The 17,382-nt window shown below is 50.9% G+C and overlaps 1 protein-coding gene across 1 annotated transcript in view; it reads left to right on the forward strand.

Annotated features, from left to right (window-relative positions):
- LOC142467806 (uncharacterized) overlaps positions 1-15,237 on the forward strand; it is a 157,200-nt gene extending 141,963 nt beyond the window's left edge. The window contains exons 11-12 of the mRNA XM_075573669.1: positions 12,463-12,549; positions 13,571-15,237. Of these exons, the coding sequence (XP_075429784.1) occupies positions 12,463-12,549; positions 13,571-14,995 (1,512 nt within the window). The 3' untranslated portion in view covers positions 14,996-15,237. The remainder of the gene's footprint in view (positions 1-12,462; positions 12,550-13,570) is intronic.
- The last annotated feature ends 2,145 nt before the right edge of the window (positions 15,238-17,382 follow it).

Consider the following 17,382-nt stretch of genomic DNA (forward strand, 5'->3'; position numbering starts at 1 on the left):
GGGGCCTGTATCTCGGGAAGAAGGGGGTCCCCAGACCTAAAACCAAAGCGGTTCACCTCCAGAGACCCCCTGCACATGTACACTATGAATAAAACACCCATATCAATAAACAATAATTAATTGACGTAGCGGCTATCTGCTATGGTAATGAAGCAGCATTAATGTATTTTTAATAAGTGTATGGGAGCAGGGGGTCCCCTGAGCTGAACCGCATTGATTTCAGCCTCAGGGACCCCCTGCTTCCCGAGTTACAGGCCCCGGTATGGGGCATTGGGTGCCAGTGTCGCCGTCATCTTTATAGCATCCAAGACGAGATGTGCCCGCTATAAAGATGGCGGCGACACTGGCACCGATGCCCCAAACCGGGGCCTGTAACTCGGAAAGCAGGGGGTCCCTGAGCCAGAAATCAATGCTGTTCAGCTCTGGAGACCCCCTAATCCCACACAATATTATTAAAAATACATTCATGCTGCTTCATTACCATAGCGGCTATCCGCTAAGGCAATAAAGGGGTTAAAGCTGCAGTTCAGTCTTTTTTTAAAAAAAATTTTTTTTTTTTTTTTAATTCAATAGTTTCATGTGGGCAATCTCTAATTACCTAAAGAACTGTATAGCTGCCAGTCAATTCGTTCTCCATGTATTGATCGGCGAAATTTGGCAACACCTTTAGATATGGGATATGTTTTTCCTCTGCTTCTGTCACTCAGTGGAAGCTCATGAATATTCATGAGCACTCCTGCACTGTGCAAGAGGGAGGGCAGGGCTGACAAAGGGGTGTGCCAGGGCTTGTGACAGGACATGAAAGGTCAGTGCCTTAGTAAATGGTTGTTAAAATAGAATACAAGAAAATTGGTCTTTCAAAGTTTTTTTTAAAAACAGAAAATGCTAAAAGTATTTTTTCTTACTACAGAACAGATTTATTAAAAAAAACCCACACTTGCAGGATATTGACTGAACTGCAGCTTTAAGGCATACTAGCATGATTTTTGGGGTCAATTGCCCCCAATAAACATTGCAATAAACACCATACCCCCCTTGTGCCCTCAACAACCCCGATACCCTCTAACATACAGTACATATATTATTTTTTTTGTGATGCACAGCAGTGATACTATAGGCCGGCGGTGGCCCTCGGGTGTTCCCCGGAGGTGTCCCCGTGGGCCTGCCGTACCAATTCTGTGCCCCCAAAAAAATAATTTCCAAACACAAATACTTTTAAATGTAACGGTTTTTCTGGACTGGCCTGACCCACCCAATCTCATATTGGCCCCTGTGGTCTAACCAGTCCCCATTACAGTGTGATGTCTGGTGGTGCACCTGTTGGCAACAGGACTCCTGGGTCTCCTGCATGATGGTGTGTGGGGATTTGCCAACCCAGCCAGGCAACTGAGGTAGTGTGTCGAGTCCTACCTATATCCAGTGCAGCGCCTCCACCTCATCAGGATCCCAGCTTGAGCTTGTGGATGGTCCTGGTGAGGAACTCCTCTGTGGTGCTTCTCTCTGTGCAATTACTCCACACTTCCACACGAGAGTATATTTCAACTAGGTCATCTTTATTGATGGATGTGGGCTAGCTGCCCCTTGCAGTGAGTGTTCTTTAGCCACACATAATTGTTCAGCGGCTTCCCTCTGAAAGGTATATTCCTCCTTGATTAGGGATTCCCTATCCCCGTAGGGGTATCTACCCTGTGCCAGGTCCCTGGTCACAGTCTCATAATTCAGCAGCTTATAACATAATCACTCTTCGCTCCTTCCTGAACTGGGAAGAACCTATTACCTAATCCTAACTTTTTGATCAGTGCTGTGCCTTATGTATCCTCTGGGGGCTGGCACAACTCTGACATCCCTAACCATGGAGTCAGAGCCTGTGACCACTCCCATCCATACATAGGGCACCTCACCAGGGTGTGAGGGCAAACCTCCATGATTACTGCTGGCATGCCCATAACTTACCAGGCCTTACTGTCAGCAGGAGAGATGACTGCAGCCATTTTAAACCATGGCTACATTCTCCCCCTGGTGAATCCCACTGTCCCCGGCTGGGACCTAAATTTGAAATACCTTTCCTCAGGAAGCACTGTAAAATGGAACATACACATTTTTTTTATTAGAACATGAGATTTATGAAACAACAAACCACATCGCGCCAAGCACGCCCTGACCAGCAGCCACGAACTCGCGCAATGCTACCCAGTACCTCCTAATAATAGTGCCGGGGATCGGGTTTCTTAACCTCCCGACCCCCCATGTCCAGGACAGTCACGCTGTAACTGCGCGGCAAACCCCTCTCGGGCCGGTACACCACCTTGTGTTTATAAACACTTCGCCCTATGCTCCATACCCTTATTAGGTGTTCTATCCGTTCCTCCGCCTTACTGCCAGTAATGGCACCCCCCTTATTGACCATGTATTCCTCTATGGTCTCCCTTAACCATTGGTCCCTGTTATCCTCAATCTCCTGCATGAGGGGTTCTGGGACGTACGGATACTCCAAGCCGTGGGAGTACTTGTATTTTGCTGTAATGGCCCTTTCAGCCCGGCTACACCTAGTTAAATTGGCGTTCCCCGCTCTCCCTGGTAATACCCAGGACAAGGGCTCATCTGGGTCCACAGGGTCTGATAGCATCTCAGGACCCATTGGTTCAATCTCGTTCCGGCCTATTAGGAACCACCTGAACTGTAGCTCTTTCTTTCTCTCGGCAGGCGTGAACTCCCCTTTAGCCCACCAGTAGTCCACCACATCATCCCTTTCTAACAGAAACCGCGTGCGGTCCATCCACCCCACAAATCCCTCAAATAATGGAGCCCACCAACGTGTTTCCTTAGGCCTCTCGGGCCCAGACTCTAGAGAGTCTCCCTCATCGGTACCCCCCAAGAGCATACCCCGGAGGTCCCCGCTGAACGGGGTCTGGACCACCGTTCATGTTTCGGTGTCTCCTCCAATTGTACATCAGCCTCTTCAGGCACCCATCGGGACTTCGACACGTGTCCCAATTGTCCTCCACCCCTTGAACCACCCTCGGAGGCAAAGCTGCCTAGTCTCTCCCCAGTCCGTTCCTCACCAACCCCCAAGCTGGACGAGGATCCCCGGGAACAGGTGACTGGGGCAGGGGCATTATCTAGGGCGTGGGGTTGGGCATAGGGGTAGGCGGTTGGCAGCCGCGGGGTTCCGACCCGCTCTTCGTTATCGGACTGTCCCGTACCACTGAGCGGGGGTTCCGCTGGCTGAGCCTCACCCTTCTCGATCCGCCTCTCGGCCTGCCAGCTCTTTGTCTTCCGGGGTGATCAGGAACCTCTGCCCGATCGCTGAGACGCGTGTAATCGACTTCCGCTTGCTCCGCCACCTCCGGTGGAGCCGACGTCATCGCTGGATTCGGATATGCCGCCATCTTGGGATGGACCCCATGCGGGATCTTTTCCTCCACGATGACATCCGGAAGTCCACCTGCTGCCACGTGCGCCGTCTTGGCCTGGCACGGCCCCTCCTCTGCTAGCGTCAGCACCGAAGCCTGGCAAGAACAAGGACTATCCTTACCAGTCCGCAGGGTGGGCGTGGATCGCCCGTTGCCTCTGGACCCGCCGGTCCCCGGAATGGAAGGGCTCCGCCTCTCAGGCTTCCGCTCCACCGGCGACGCCCGACTGCTTCCGCTGTCACTCCCGGTAAATGGCCTTTTCACCCTGTTCCCTCCACAGGACACTGCCACCGGCCAGACCAGGGTATTGGATAGCTCTTTGGGTCCCTCGTCCGAGGAATCCACGTTAAGGGTACTTGGGGTCGCCGATCGTGGCGACCGCCTTCTCTTCTCCCGGTCAGTTGCCTGAACGATCGCTCCATTTTCTCCGGACCCAGCCATATTAACCGGCTCCGATCCCGATTCTCCGGGATCTGCACCCTTGGTCCACAGTGCACCAGGGGACTCGGCGGACAGCCTAGCCGTATCCCCCGGGGGGTCAATAGGTTGGATCGGTACAAAGGTGGGCATAGGCCACAGGTACTGCGTGCCACACTGTGGACAGCGCGCCGCTGTACCCATGGTACCGCCAGGCAGTCTGCATTGCAGGCATAGGCCCACCACTGTCTCAGCGCCCGCTACTCGTATCACCAGTACCCCCCCCTGGTACTGCATAGGGCTGAGTAGACACCATCGTATTCACGTCTGGTGAGCAGGCCATCGTCCTGGTGGGAGCCACTTTCAACAATGGTTTGTTCTGGAAGCTGGTTCCGCGTGTGTGACCAACAGGGGTTGGATTGTCAGCCACTCCTTTGTTCAACTCCGCCCTTATCTGACACAATTGGAACCCGCCCCCAGTAGTAGCGATTATGGGCGGGTCCCACAATGGGATAGGATGTCCTTTAATTGAGGCCGCACCTCTTTCAGTCCTAGAGGGCGCGGTCATAGCTTTCGCGCCTTTATCCCCCACTGGGTGGGGTTCTTCCTTTGGCGCCAATCCCAGCCGTATTCTGGCAGCTGCCTTGCGTGCAAAATACCCTTCCTTTCCGCACACAACACCAGCTGCAGGGACTACTTTTGGTAGCAGCGCGGTCGCTTCACTAGCACTTTGCTCCGCTAGAGTCATACCCACGGGGCATAGTTGGAAACCACTCCCCCTGGTTGAGATTAGGGGAGGGTCCCACAGACTAATCGGTTGACTCAGCACTGGGGCTGAGGGAGTCACTGTCCATGAAGGCGCGGCCGCAGCTTTCGCGCCATACCCCCCATCAGGGCGGGGCTCTCCTGTTGGCGCCGCTCCTGGCCAACCCCTTGCAATTTTTGCATTTGCAGGATTCTCTGCAATTGGCCCACGCGGTCTCCCAGGGAAGCGGGAGCCGCCATTTTGGGTTGCACTGTCAGTCTGGTCAATGAATGAGGTAGCGTCCATCTGTTTGTATGCCGACTGACAGTCAATCTCACTATGTTCTCCTCCGGTTATAGCAATGTCCTCAACACAGTCCTCCAGGGTAGCGCCCCGGTGTCCTAGACAAGACCAAAACGGTGCGGTCACCGCTCTCACTCCACTCCATAGCAGACTCGTGACGGTCATATCAGTAACCGCTTGTTCTTCAGCGGGGCGCACGCCAGGTGTGCTCTCCCCATCAGCATCCGGTCGCAAATTTGGACTATCCGCACTGCGCGGATCCTCCATTCTTGCGGTCGCCATTTTCTCGCTGTACTTAATAGTATTGTACATGGGGCTCCTCTCTGCGGGGCAGCCACCACACCGGCACAATAAAGATTTCCCTGATGCACCACCATGTGTACCTAATGTAGGCTGGACTCGTGTATGCACTACCTCAGGCTAGGCTCACTCTCTCAGTGTCTGCTGTATCTCCTTCCTCCCAGTCTGTGCTCCCTACGGTAAGTGGTCTGGAATGGGCTAGAGTACTCTGGGGCTTCCATGCAGTACTTGGGCGTCTACCTATCTTGGTTAGCCTAGCGCAGACCCTCTCCAGGATTCCTAACCACGTTAACAGGCTATCCCTTTAGGCATCCTACCAACTAGCACTACCTCAAGGTGACTAGGACAGCTATAGCCCGGCTCCAAACCCCCAACTCCTTTCAGGCCCCTAGGTCGTCCCTGCGAACTGACAACTCCATCAGCCCCCTGACTACCCCTAGGTCCGTCCCAACACAGCACAAAGTGGCAGCAGACACTCTCCCTGTTTCCAAGTGACCTAGCAAAAGCCTGTCCTGTTGACAGGTCTATATATCTCTCAGCAGCGCCTCCAAATGTAATGGTTTTTCTGGACTGGCCTGACCCACCCAATCTCATATTGGCCCCTGTGGTCTAACCAGTCCCCATTACAGTGTGATGTCTGGTGGTGCACCTGTTGGCAACAGGACTCCTGAGTCTCCCGCATGATGGTGTGTGGGGATTTGCCAACCCAGACAGGCAACTGAGGTAGTGTGTTGAGTCCTACCTATATCCAGTGCAGCGCCTCCACCTCATCAGGATCCCAGCTTGAGCTTGTGGATGGTCCTGGTGAGGAACTCCTCTGTGGTGCTTCTCTCTGTGCAATTACTCCACACTTACACACGAGAGTATATTTCAACAGGGTCATCTTTATTGATGGATGTGGGCTAGCTGCCCCTTGCAGTGAGTGTTCTTTAGCCACACATAATTGTTCAGCGGCTTCCCTCTGAAAGGTATATTCCTCCTTGATTAGGGATTCCCTATCTACCCTGTGCCAGGTCCCTGGTCACAGTCTCATAATTCAGCAGCTTATAACATAATCACTCTTCGCTCCTTCCTGAACTGGGAAGAACCTATTACCTAATCCTAACTTTTTGATCAGTGCTGTGCCTTATGTATCCTCTGGGGGCTGGCACAACTCTGACATCACTAACCATGGAGTCAGAGCCTGTGACCACTCCCATCCATACATAGGGCACCTCACCAGGGTGTGAGGGCAAACCTCCATGATTACTGCTGGCATGCCCATAACTTACCAGGCCTTACTGTCAGCAGGAGAGATGACTGCAGCCATTTTACAGCATGGCTACATAAATAAATACACCTCCCCCCCTCACATACAGTATAGTAATGGGCAAAATTACTATTATCCACATATGGATAATAGTGCATTTGCCCATTTAAAATACATAAAGCACAATAAATACATATTGCACTCACCCTTGCCCGGCTGCCACGATGAAGGCCATCCTCATCTTCATCACCGTCCATGCCCCCCTCCGATGCTGCAAAACATACACAAGAATAAAAAGAGTCAATGTAATGTCCCCTAACCCCTTAATCACCTTAGCAGTTATTAACCGCTATAGTCATTAAGGGGTTAACCCACCCTCACCCACCACTCTGGATGCCTAACCACCATCACCCACTACCCACCAGGAGGCCTACCCACCCTGGCTTGGGGACAATACACCCTTCCCCCTCCCCCGCTACCCATAATAATCATAACTATATTTAATAAACAATACATAACCCACCCCCTGCGCCCCCCATAAATACATGATTTATTCTTTTACATACAGGGTTAATACCCCAGGCCCACAGGAGTCGCAGGTGGTCCTCACGGGTGTCCAAAGGCCCCACAGTGGCCCAGAGGGGGTTGCCCACAGAGTCTGGAGGCATACGGGTGGTCCCCGCCAGGCACCGTGGTCTTCCAGGTGGTCTCTGATGGTCACCGTGGGCCCCAAATGGGGTCTCCATGGGTGGGCCCGCTGGTGTCTGGGGGGCCCGGGTCAGCCCCACAGGTGTCTGAGTGTTCTCGGGTGGTTCCCACGGGAGGTCTGGCGTCCCTCAGGTGGTCCCTACGGGTCCATGGGGCCCCCACAGATGTGGGGCCCCCGATTCTTCCCCGCAAGTGTCCCCCGTGAGTACACAGCCTGGTACCCGTGGGCGTCCGGGAGTCCTCAGGTGGTCTCCAGAGGTCCCCGCAGACCTAAGGAACCAACCCGGTATTTAAAATAAATAAACCTGTCCTATACATTTAAATAAATATACACACACCCCCACACCCCCAAACACATACAGTACAGTAATGTGCAAAATAACTATTATCCAGATATGGATAATAGATTATTTGCCCATTATTAAACACATAAAACAGCATCAATAAAGTAAATAAATAGAGTTCTACTTACCCCCTGGCAATGTGATGGGCATCCGGTCATCAAATGGCCTCGGTTGGCAAAAGAATACATTGCAAATACTCTGAGATGCCAGTTAACCCCTTAATCACCTTAGCGGTTAATAACCGCCAAAGTAATTAAGGGGTTAAGCCAACCTGCACCAATACCAACCTGTAAGAGGAAATGTGCAGAGGTACGCCATGGAGACTGTTTTAAGGTGAAATTAAAATAAGGCTTTATTGTGCCTATCGCTTTAGACACAGCAAACATGTGAAAATTTGTAAACAAAATCTGCTCCACTTTGGAGTATATTTACACTTGCAGTCCAGCCCTCTTTAACTGCGTGGTTAACCCAGCGATTCACCAGCCCAAATCATAGAGACATATATATATATACACCTATATACAAATAAATGGTTAAGGATTACACAAACATGCATAAATAAAAACATGAAATCTCAATTTCCAAACCAGCACATTGCAAAACAAACTCTCTCATCTCCCAGAAAAGCAGCAACTTCAAAAAAACATATATACCAAATTTCAATCAAACAATTGCATTTCAGTGTGTACATGATGCAAATAATCTGTGCATCATGTAACACTATGCCAAATCAATGTTAAAAATAAAATAAACAATTACCAACAAGATACAAAAACTTAGCAAGTAAACATATTTAGCATCAATCAATTAATCTAATCAAAAATCAATTACAATCCAATCCAAATCAATAACACATATCACTAATCAATTCCTAAAACCAAACCATTGCTAAAATTTTTTTACTTCAAAGTAACCACCATCATACACAATCTAACTACCAAAAATAAGACAATATTAAAAAGCAAGCCCCTGAAATAAACTATTGCAAAGACCCTCAAAAATTACATTTAACTAAATAACAATTACATTACACACCAATTTCTAACCAAAGCTGCAAAATACATTTGAAAAATATCAAAAGAACATAACTAAACATTTGCAAAACAATCATTTATTATCCCTGTACTGTATGTCTAGCCATATACAGTAGATTATACATTACATACAGGGGCAATAAATGAGCATAAAAAACAATTACATTACATACAAAATTACAATACAATACAACCATTCAGTGTCCCTGTATGTATGTACAGTATATCCATAGGGACATACTGTACATAAATACAAGGCCCATAAATCGACATTTAAAAAAAAAAATCACATAGAAATTTTTTTTTAAAAAACCTGTAAAAGTCAAATCAAATACATTTCTTTTGTTTACTTAACATTAGATGGCCCACTCACCGAATTTCCGTGGAGCCGCATACTCTCGAACAAACAATCCACAGGTAACTATAAAATAAAAAACCCTTACAATCCAATTGTGTCTTCTTTCTTCTATTTGTAATCCATTCCGTCACGGGGGTCTTCATCTGTCTTCTTCTTTCTTGTTCCGGCGTCTTCTTGGGTCTACTTGCGCCATCCCCTTGTCCTCTTCTTCCTCCAGGAGATCCGTCCTCCTCGGCGTCTTGCTCAAAAATGAGACGACATAGGCTTTTATAGGCCTATGACGTCACATTTTCGTCATATGGTTCCTACGGCCCTGATTAGGCCGTTAAAACCATGTGATTTTGCAATTTTTTTTTTTTAAATTGATGACGTCATTGAAAGAAAATGACGCCAGCCAATCAGAATGGCTGTGCTTCATTTGCCTTTAAGATGACGTCATCAAAAGCAAGATGGCCACCCTCACATGGTACGGGAGCCAATCAGAGCGTGGGAACGAAATCCCCAATCTGATTTATTTATTGTGGGGCTGTAGTGTGTAGTTTTTTTATTGTTGGTAGCGGGGGTGGGTGATGTGGGTATTAGCCCTAACGGTGGGTGTTTAGGCCTTGCAGGTGGGTAGCAGGAGGGATCAAGCTCTTCATGAAGGTAATGAAGGGGTTCAGTCCACCCGCAAGCCCTAAACACCCACCAAGGGCCAAATACCCTCTTCACCCACCCCCGCTACCCACAATAAACCTGGCACGGGCAGTTAACCCCTTCATTGCCTTCACGGTTAGCCGCAAAGGTAATGAAGTGGGCTGTAAATGCATTTTTCCTCCCTCGGATCAGCTTCGGAGAACCCCGGCATCATTCCGAGGCAGGAAAAAGGCCAAAATATTTTCTAATTGCCGTCCGCCGCCCGTGCCGATCCTTCTCCCCACCAACTTGCCAACTTTAGTTGGTGGGACGGGTTGGCGTGAAAATCTCAATTCTAGAGCGCGATCAGCAGCGAGAAGCTGATCGGGGCTACTAGAATTGAGCGGGTTTCAAAAAGTGCCGATGAGTGCCGAAAAGTTGCTTATCGCACTCGGCTGCCGACAAGTTTTTTCGGCAAACAAAACTGCCGATTTTTTGGTGTTTATTGAATCGGAGAGGCATTAATGCGAGAAAATGGTGAAAAACGGCTTTTCAGTGCTTACTCCATGAGGCCTCAAGTTCTCAGAATGGAACGTATCTGTGAACAGTTGGGATTTCAAGTCGATTTTAGTTCCAGGACGTTTGGAGTGGTCCCGGACAAGGAAAAACTCTATTTTAGAGTGCACAGCAATTAGGAAAGTCAAGTTTTTTACCCCAGTTCCCAAGTAAGTGTGTCTTTTCGTGTGTAGTTTGTGTATCATTGTGTGTATGCCTTTTCCTGCGAATAAATTTACAATTTATTTCACTTACCTGTTTTGCTCAATGAATGATCCTGCTATAAAAGGTGTAAATGCCTGGTCTCCCGTGACATTTAGGCCAGGAGCACACACAGAGCTACGCAGCGCCACGTGGCTGCATGCATGTGTGCGCGCCTCCGTCTGCTGGGCGATGTGTGAACATCCCCAGCAGACGGAAAGATACGTGAGCGGGCCGGAGGGAGTGGGCCGAGGGCGCGGGCCGGAGTGGAGCGTACCGGAGTGGAGCGGGCAGGAGTGGAGCGAGTCGGAGGGAGCGGGCCGGAGGGAGCGGGCCAGAGGGAGCGGGCCGGAGGGAGCGGGCTGGAGGGAGCGGGCCAGAGGGAGCGGGGGGAGCGGGCCGGAGGGAGCGGGGGGAGCGGGCCGGAGGAAGCGGGCCGGAGGGAGCGGGCCAGAGGGAGCGGGGGAAGCGGGCCGCAGGGAGAGGGCCTGAGGGAGCGGGCAGAAGGAAGCGGGTCGGAGCGGGCCAGAGGGAGCGGGCCGGAGGGAGCGGGGGAGCGGGCCGGGGGGAGCGGGCCGGAGGAAGCGGGTCGGAGGGAGCGGGCCAGAGGGAGCGGGCCTGAGGGAGCGGGGGGAGCGGGCCTGGAGGGAGCGGGCCGGAGGGAGCGGTTGGAGCGGTCCGGGGGGAGGTTAGAATTTGACAGACACCATAGTGCCATTTAATGTGCAATAGAGCCTTCCAAACTTCAGTGTCAGGACATGGTGAAGCACGTTGGTTACTATTAAAGGTAACTATGCAGAGCTATTTCACTCAATGCACCATTCACACATTACATGTCCCCGTCCTCCGTCCCCACTGCCGAGTCTCGAAACTGACGCCGCGCTGCTGCAGCCGGGAAGTTTTGAAAGACTACAGCTACAGCAGCAGCGACGCCGCCGTGCTTCGCAGCCAATGGTAGTTTCAACAATGAACACTACCATTGGCCGCCAGGAGTGGGGGACGGACGCGCGCAACCAAAAGCGCACGCATGTCGCGTAGTGCTGTGTGTGCTCGAGCCCTTATAGAGGGACATAATTGTGTTTACTTCCTTTCCATCCATTGTCTGTTGAATGCAAGATAAGATCATGTTTGCCTTTGCAGCTACTGCATGACATTGGGCACTATTGCTAAGCCTGCTGTCTACAAGCACTCCTAAATCCTTCTCCATCAAGGATTCCCCCAATTTATCCCCATTTAATGTGTAAGTCGCCAGTTTTATTCTTGCATCCCAAATGCATAGCCTTACATTTATCTGTATTAAACCTCATCTGCCATTTACCTGCCCACATTTCCAGTCTCTCCAAGTCCTTCTGGAGAGAAATGACATCCGGCTCTGATCCTACTACCTTAGACAATTTAGTGTCATCAGCAAAGATGGAGGGGTGTGTGTGTGTGTTCCCCCTAAAGTAAAAACGATTACCTGTTTGTTGTAAAAAATGAAAATGTTTCTATTTTCTTTGGGTCGATATAATTGTAATCTTATCTGATATACCTATTGTTGTACAGAAAGCTAATAATAGCAGCACAAATTAACTATGGATTACCGATATGCAAGTGCTCACAGGCAAAGATATCAGGTAAAGATGGTAAAAACCCAACATACTGTAGCATGTGATTACAATGGGGACATTAAAAGTAACAGATGTTTTTAAATACTTATATTTGTCGATCTTTTCTTAAAGGTCTGTCTGTCATATTTAACCCCTTAAACACGTCACTGCCATAAGTACACTGTGGCCCTAGGAGGGCCTGACCCCTTGAACATGTTACTGCCATTACTACACTTTGCTCCTAGGAGGGCCTGACCACTTAAACATGTCACTGCCATTACTACACTTTGCTCCTAGGAGGGCCTGACCCCTTAAACATGTTACTGCCATTACTACACTTTGCTCCTAGGAGGGCCTGACCCCTTAAACATGTTACTGCCATTACTACACTTTGCTCCTAGGAGGACCTGACCCCTTAAACATGTTACTGCCATTACTACACTTTGCTCCTAGGAGGGCCTGACCCCTTAAACATGTTACTGCCATTACTACACTTTGCTCCTAGGAGGGCCTGACCCCTTAAACATGTTACTGCCATTACTACACTTTGGCCCTAGGAGGGACTCACTTTGGTGATTAAACACGAAGCCACCTTCAGTGAGGGAATAACCAGGGATTCCTCCCTCTTTAGGTGGAGAGGCCGGGCCCCAGGCTGGCGGAGCAGCACCAGCTCGTGCAGGCGCACAGCTCCTTCCCTGTCGAGGGCAGGAGCAGAGAGGTGAGGAGCAGGGGAGGTGAGGGGTGGGCAGAGCTCCATCTTCTCCCACCCTCAAACCCCATTACTGCTCACTCATTCTGACCCACTGGAAGTGGCTACAGTGAGCCCGCACCGATCACTGCAGCGTTGGAATTATCACAGTGGTTTCTCTGAGTTATCACATGTTCCCCGCTGTTTAACACACAGTGGAGAGGGTCGAAAAGACATTACATGGCTAAGTGCTTTCACTGCACACCCCTCCCCCCCATCCTCAGGCACCCATGAGGGCATTTAAAATCTGTATCATGAGAATCACGTTTCCGTACACGCACACGCATGATGCACTTATGCTTCAACATACATGTACCATGCTGCATGACGGCACGAGACAGTGAAGAGTAATGCTACTTTTTTGTTTTTTTAAAGCTGCAGACCAAGCAATATCCTACGTGTTTTTTTTAATAAATCAGTTCTGTACTGAGAAAATACTTGTAGTATTTAAAAAAAACAACTCTGAATGAAATTTTTTATGTATTATAATGTAACAAGCATTTTTGTTTCTCTAGCAACCATTTACAAAGTCACATCCCCTTCCTCTTCTGAAGCAGGCTCTGGCACACCCCTTTTTGAGCCCTGCCCTCTCTCTAGCAGTGCACCTATCTAGTATCTAGTGACTGCCTGGTCACATGATCTTCCACACAGAATTTTGCATCTTTGGTCCTCTTCTGCTGCACTGATGGCACCCGAGCCAAATCTTCGCCGATCGATCACAGGACAACAGAACGATAAACAACTTAGCTAATTTCTTATCGTTGTGTGGATTGTGTTAATGCACATATTAAAAGGGGGGGGAAAATGGCAGCTTGGGCTGCTGCTTTAAAGACCCCAAATGGGATTTATTTTGGAGGAAAAGTCAGTCTTTGCCCCGTTCTGCTTTTACAATATAGCAGTGCTTTTCCACACACTACCACTACTTTCTTTTGTGTGTGACTGCTGTGTATGACACAAGGTGCCGTTTAATACTCTTTTTTTGTGTTTGTAGTTGTGGCGTGGTGGGGTCGTAAGGACGTTTGCAGGGCCCCTGACTGACCGTTCTCAGGGCCCACAGAATCAACAGGCTGAGGGGCCACCTGTGACTCAGAAGTCGGAGCCACAATATAAGCCAGCAGGGAAAACAACCAGCCACAGCCAGGGGCTACAGTATAAGCAGCATACCGGTCCCCTACCTAGCCATCTTCAGGGGCCACAGTATAAATATTCACAGGGGCCACATTTATCAAGGTCTCTGTCCAGTCGAATCCAGGAGCCACTATATAGTCAGCCTGCAGTGCTTCAGTCCAATTACTGCCAGGGGCCACAACATAACACTAATGGGCCACAGTATAAGCCTGCAGGGCCTCTGTCCTGTCATACTCCGGAGCAACAACCCAAACAGGTTATGGGACTCCAGGATTACCCAGAGAGGCCACAGTATAAACCTGCTGTGAGGGCCACGGCAAAGCCTACAGAGTGGGCCGTGCCATCTAGTATTACCGTGTCCAGGGGCCATGAGAGGCAACATCCACCATTTATTCAAGAGCCTGCCCGCAGAAGCCCCCTGGGGCCACACACTATTTCATCAGAACAGGGGCCACAAGGGCCACACGTAACACCTTCTGCAGAGCTCATCCGAAGGGGATCTCAGAGCCCATACATATCTTCCCCAGAACCTGTCACCGGGGGCTCGAGAGGTCCACACACTCCTTCCCCAGAACCTGTCACCAGGGGCTCGAGAGGTCCACACACTCCTTCCCCAGAACCTGTCACCGGGGGCTCGAGAGGTCCACACACTCCATCCCCAGAACCTGTCAACAAGGGTTCCTGGTGGTCACACACTCCCACAGAATATGACAGCAGAGGCTCCTGGGGAACACAAACACCTCCTCCAGAACTTATACATAAGGGCTTCCAGGGGCAGAAAACACTTCCCCCAGAACTCATTTCAATGGGCTCCCAGGGGCCACATAAGGCATCACACACAGAACTTTTACACAGGGGCTCCCTAGGGCCATACACAACACATAATCTGGAGCCTGTCGACAGGGGCTCCCAAGGGCCACTCTCTAAGACTCTCATAAGGGTAGAGTCCCCTGGCCCCGGGAGGCCACCTTCCCAGAATCCCATGGGGCCTCTTTATCTTCACACTGAAGAGCCGCAGGTCAGACAATCCACAGCGTCCCAAAACTGCTTCATCGAGGGTCCCCAGGACAGAGCTTCCAAAGGGCCCCTGGCAAACAGAGAGCAGCCTGAACAGGCAGAGACCATCGGCAGACACCTGTATCTGAACACAAGCGTGAAACATGGCAAGGTGTGTACCTCTCACATCCTGTGTGAACACGCGTGTTTGTACTGTACACAAGCAAATCAATATCTTTACAAACACATGCATGTCCCTACATACGAACATGTGTGTGTCTGTCCTTTATGAGCATGCATGTATCTGTAAATGTATGATCATGTATGTTTGGTACCGTCATAGCCGCATGAACATGCATGTTTCTACATTATCAACATATGTGTGTATCCCTGTATGTCTTAAACATGCAGGTGTAACTACTATATTAGCAGACATGTATATCTGTGTATCTTTATGAACATGCATGTATATTTCGGCTGTATGTACTCCTTTGAAACCTAAAATAAATATGAATATGTGGGATTCTCTGTACTCTATAAAACACTCCTATTATCTCTATACATATGAACATGTATGGTTACCTTGGTACATATGAATATGCATATGTGTATCTCTACATATGAACACGTGTTTCTCTGTACATATGAATATGCGTGTGCATCTCCTATACATACAGTATGAACATGTGTGCCATGTAGAAATGGCAGAGACTTTATGAAAACTTGTCTATCTATATTCACACGTGTGTTCCTGTATCATTACAAGGCCAGAAGTGTCTCTGCACCTACCTTGTACGCGCAATATCAATATACATACATACATACTTCTCTGTACATTAAGGCGTGTCTATACACGCGTGTATGTGTGTCCACGGCCCTGTATGCTTCTGTAAGGTGCATGGTTGTGTTAGCCGTGGCTAAAAATGCAGATTTAATCTGTGATTACAAGATGAGACGTAGCCTCCGTCACTGCCGGAGGGAGAGGGAAGGGGGAGTGGAGGGTGAAAGGGGGGAGCGTGGAGGGAGACAGCGGGTGTGGTGGCAGCGGGAGGGAGAGCGTGGGGTGAACGCATGGAGGGAGAGCATGGGGTGAGCAGAGGGAGGGAGAGCGTGGGTTGAGGAGGGAGAGGGGAGCATGGGGTGAGAGGAGGGAGAGAATGGGGTGTGAGCAGCGGGAGGGAGAGTCTGGTGTGAACGCATGGAGAGAGAGCATGGAATGAGGAGGGAGAGGGGAGTGTGGGGTGAGGGGGGAGCATGGGTTGAGAGGAGGAAAAGAACGGGGTGTGAGCAGCGGGAGGGAGAGCGTGGGATGAACTCAAGGAGGGAGAGCGTGGGGTGAGCAGAGGGGGAGAGGAACGTGAGGTAAGGGGGAGCGTAAGGTGATATGAGGAAGAGAACAAGGTGTGAGCAGCTGGAGGGAGAGCATGGGGTGAACGCACGGAGGGAGAACATGGGGTGAGCAGGGGGAGGGAGAACGTGGGATGAGGAAGGAGAGGATCGTGGGGGGAGAGGAGGGAGAGAATGGGGTGTGAGCAGCGGGTGGAAGAGCGTGCGGTGAACGCACGGAGGGAGAGCGTGGGGTGAGCAGGGGGAGGGAGTGTGTGGGGTGAACGTACGGAGGGAGCATGGGGTGAGCAGAGGGAGGGAGGGCATGGGATGTGGAAGAAGAGGGGAGCGTGGGGGAGCATGGGGTGAGCAGAGGGAGGGTGAGCGTGGGATGAGGAAGTTGAGGGGAGCGTGGGGGAAGAGGAGGGAGAGAACGGGGTGTGAGAGCGTGGGGTGAACGCATGGAGGGAGAGCATGGAATGAGGAGGGAGAGGGGGGCATGGGGTGAGGGGGGAGCATGAGGTGAGAGGAGAGAGAGAACGGGGTGTAAGCAGTGGGAGAGAGAGTGTGGGGTGAACGCAAGGAGGGAGAGCATGGGGTGAGAGGAGGGAGAGGGGAGCATGGGGTGAGAAGACGGAGAGAGGAGCGTGGGGTGAGAGGAGGGAGAGGGGCCCGTGGGGTGAGAAGAGGGAGAGCATGGGGTGAGAGGAGGAACAGGGGAGCGTGGGGTGAGGAGGGAGAGTGGAGCATAGAGTGAGAGGAGGAAGAGGGTAGCGTGGGGTGAGAAGAGGGAGAGCATGGGGTGAGTAGGGAGGGTAGCGTGGGGTGAGATGAGGGAGAGGGAAGTATGGGATAAGATGAGGGAGAACATGGGGTTAGCAGAGGGAGGGAATGCAGTTTGGGGTAAGCGGAGGGAAAGGGGAGCGTGGGATGAAGAAGAGGGGAGCATGGGGTGAGGGGGAGCATGGGCTGAGTGGAAGGAGAGGGGCGTGGGGTGAGGAGGGAGAGGGGAGCATGGGGTGAGAAGAGGGATAGCATGGGGTAAGAGAAGGGCACGTGGGGTGAGAGGGGAGATTGGGGTGAGAAGCGTGGAGTGAGGAGGGAGAGCATGGGTTGAGTGGAGGGAGGGAGAGGGGAACATGGGGTGAGCGTTGGGAGAGGGTAGCATGGGGTGAGAGAAGAGAGGGTGTGGGGTGGGAGAGTGGGGTGAGCAGAGGGAGGGAAAGGAGCTTGTGGTGAGCGGTGGGAGAGGGGAGTGTGGGGTGAGGAGGAAGAGGGGAGTGTGGGGTGAGAGGAGGGAGAGGGGAGCATTGGGTGAGAGGATGGAGAGGGGAGCATGGGTTTGTGGTGGGA

Source organism: Ascaphus truei, chromosome 17 (genome assembly GCF_040206685.1).
Source record: "Ascaphus truei isolate aAscTru1 chromosome 17, aAscTru1.hap1, whole genome shotgun sequence".
In the NCBI taxonomy this organism is placed as follows: domain Eukaryota; kingdom Metazoa; phylum Chordata; class Amphibia; order Anura; family Ascaphidae; genus Ascaphus; species Ascaphus truei.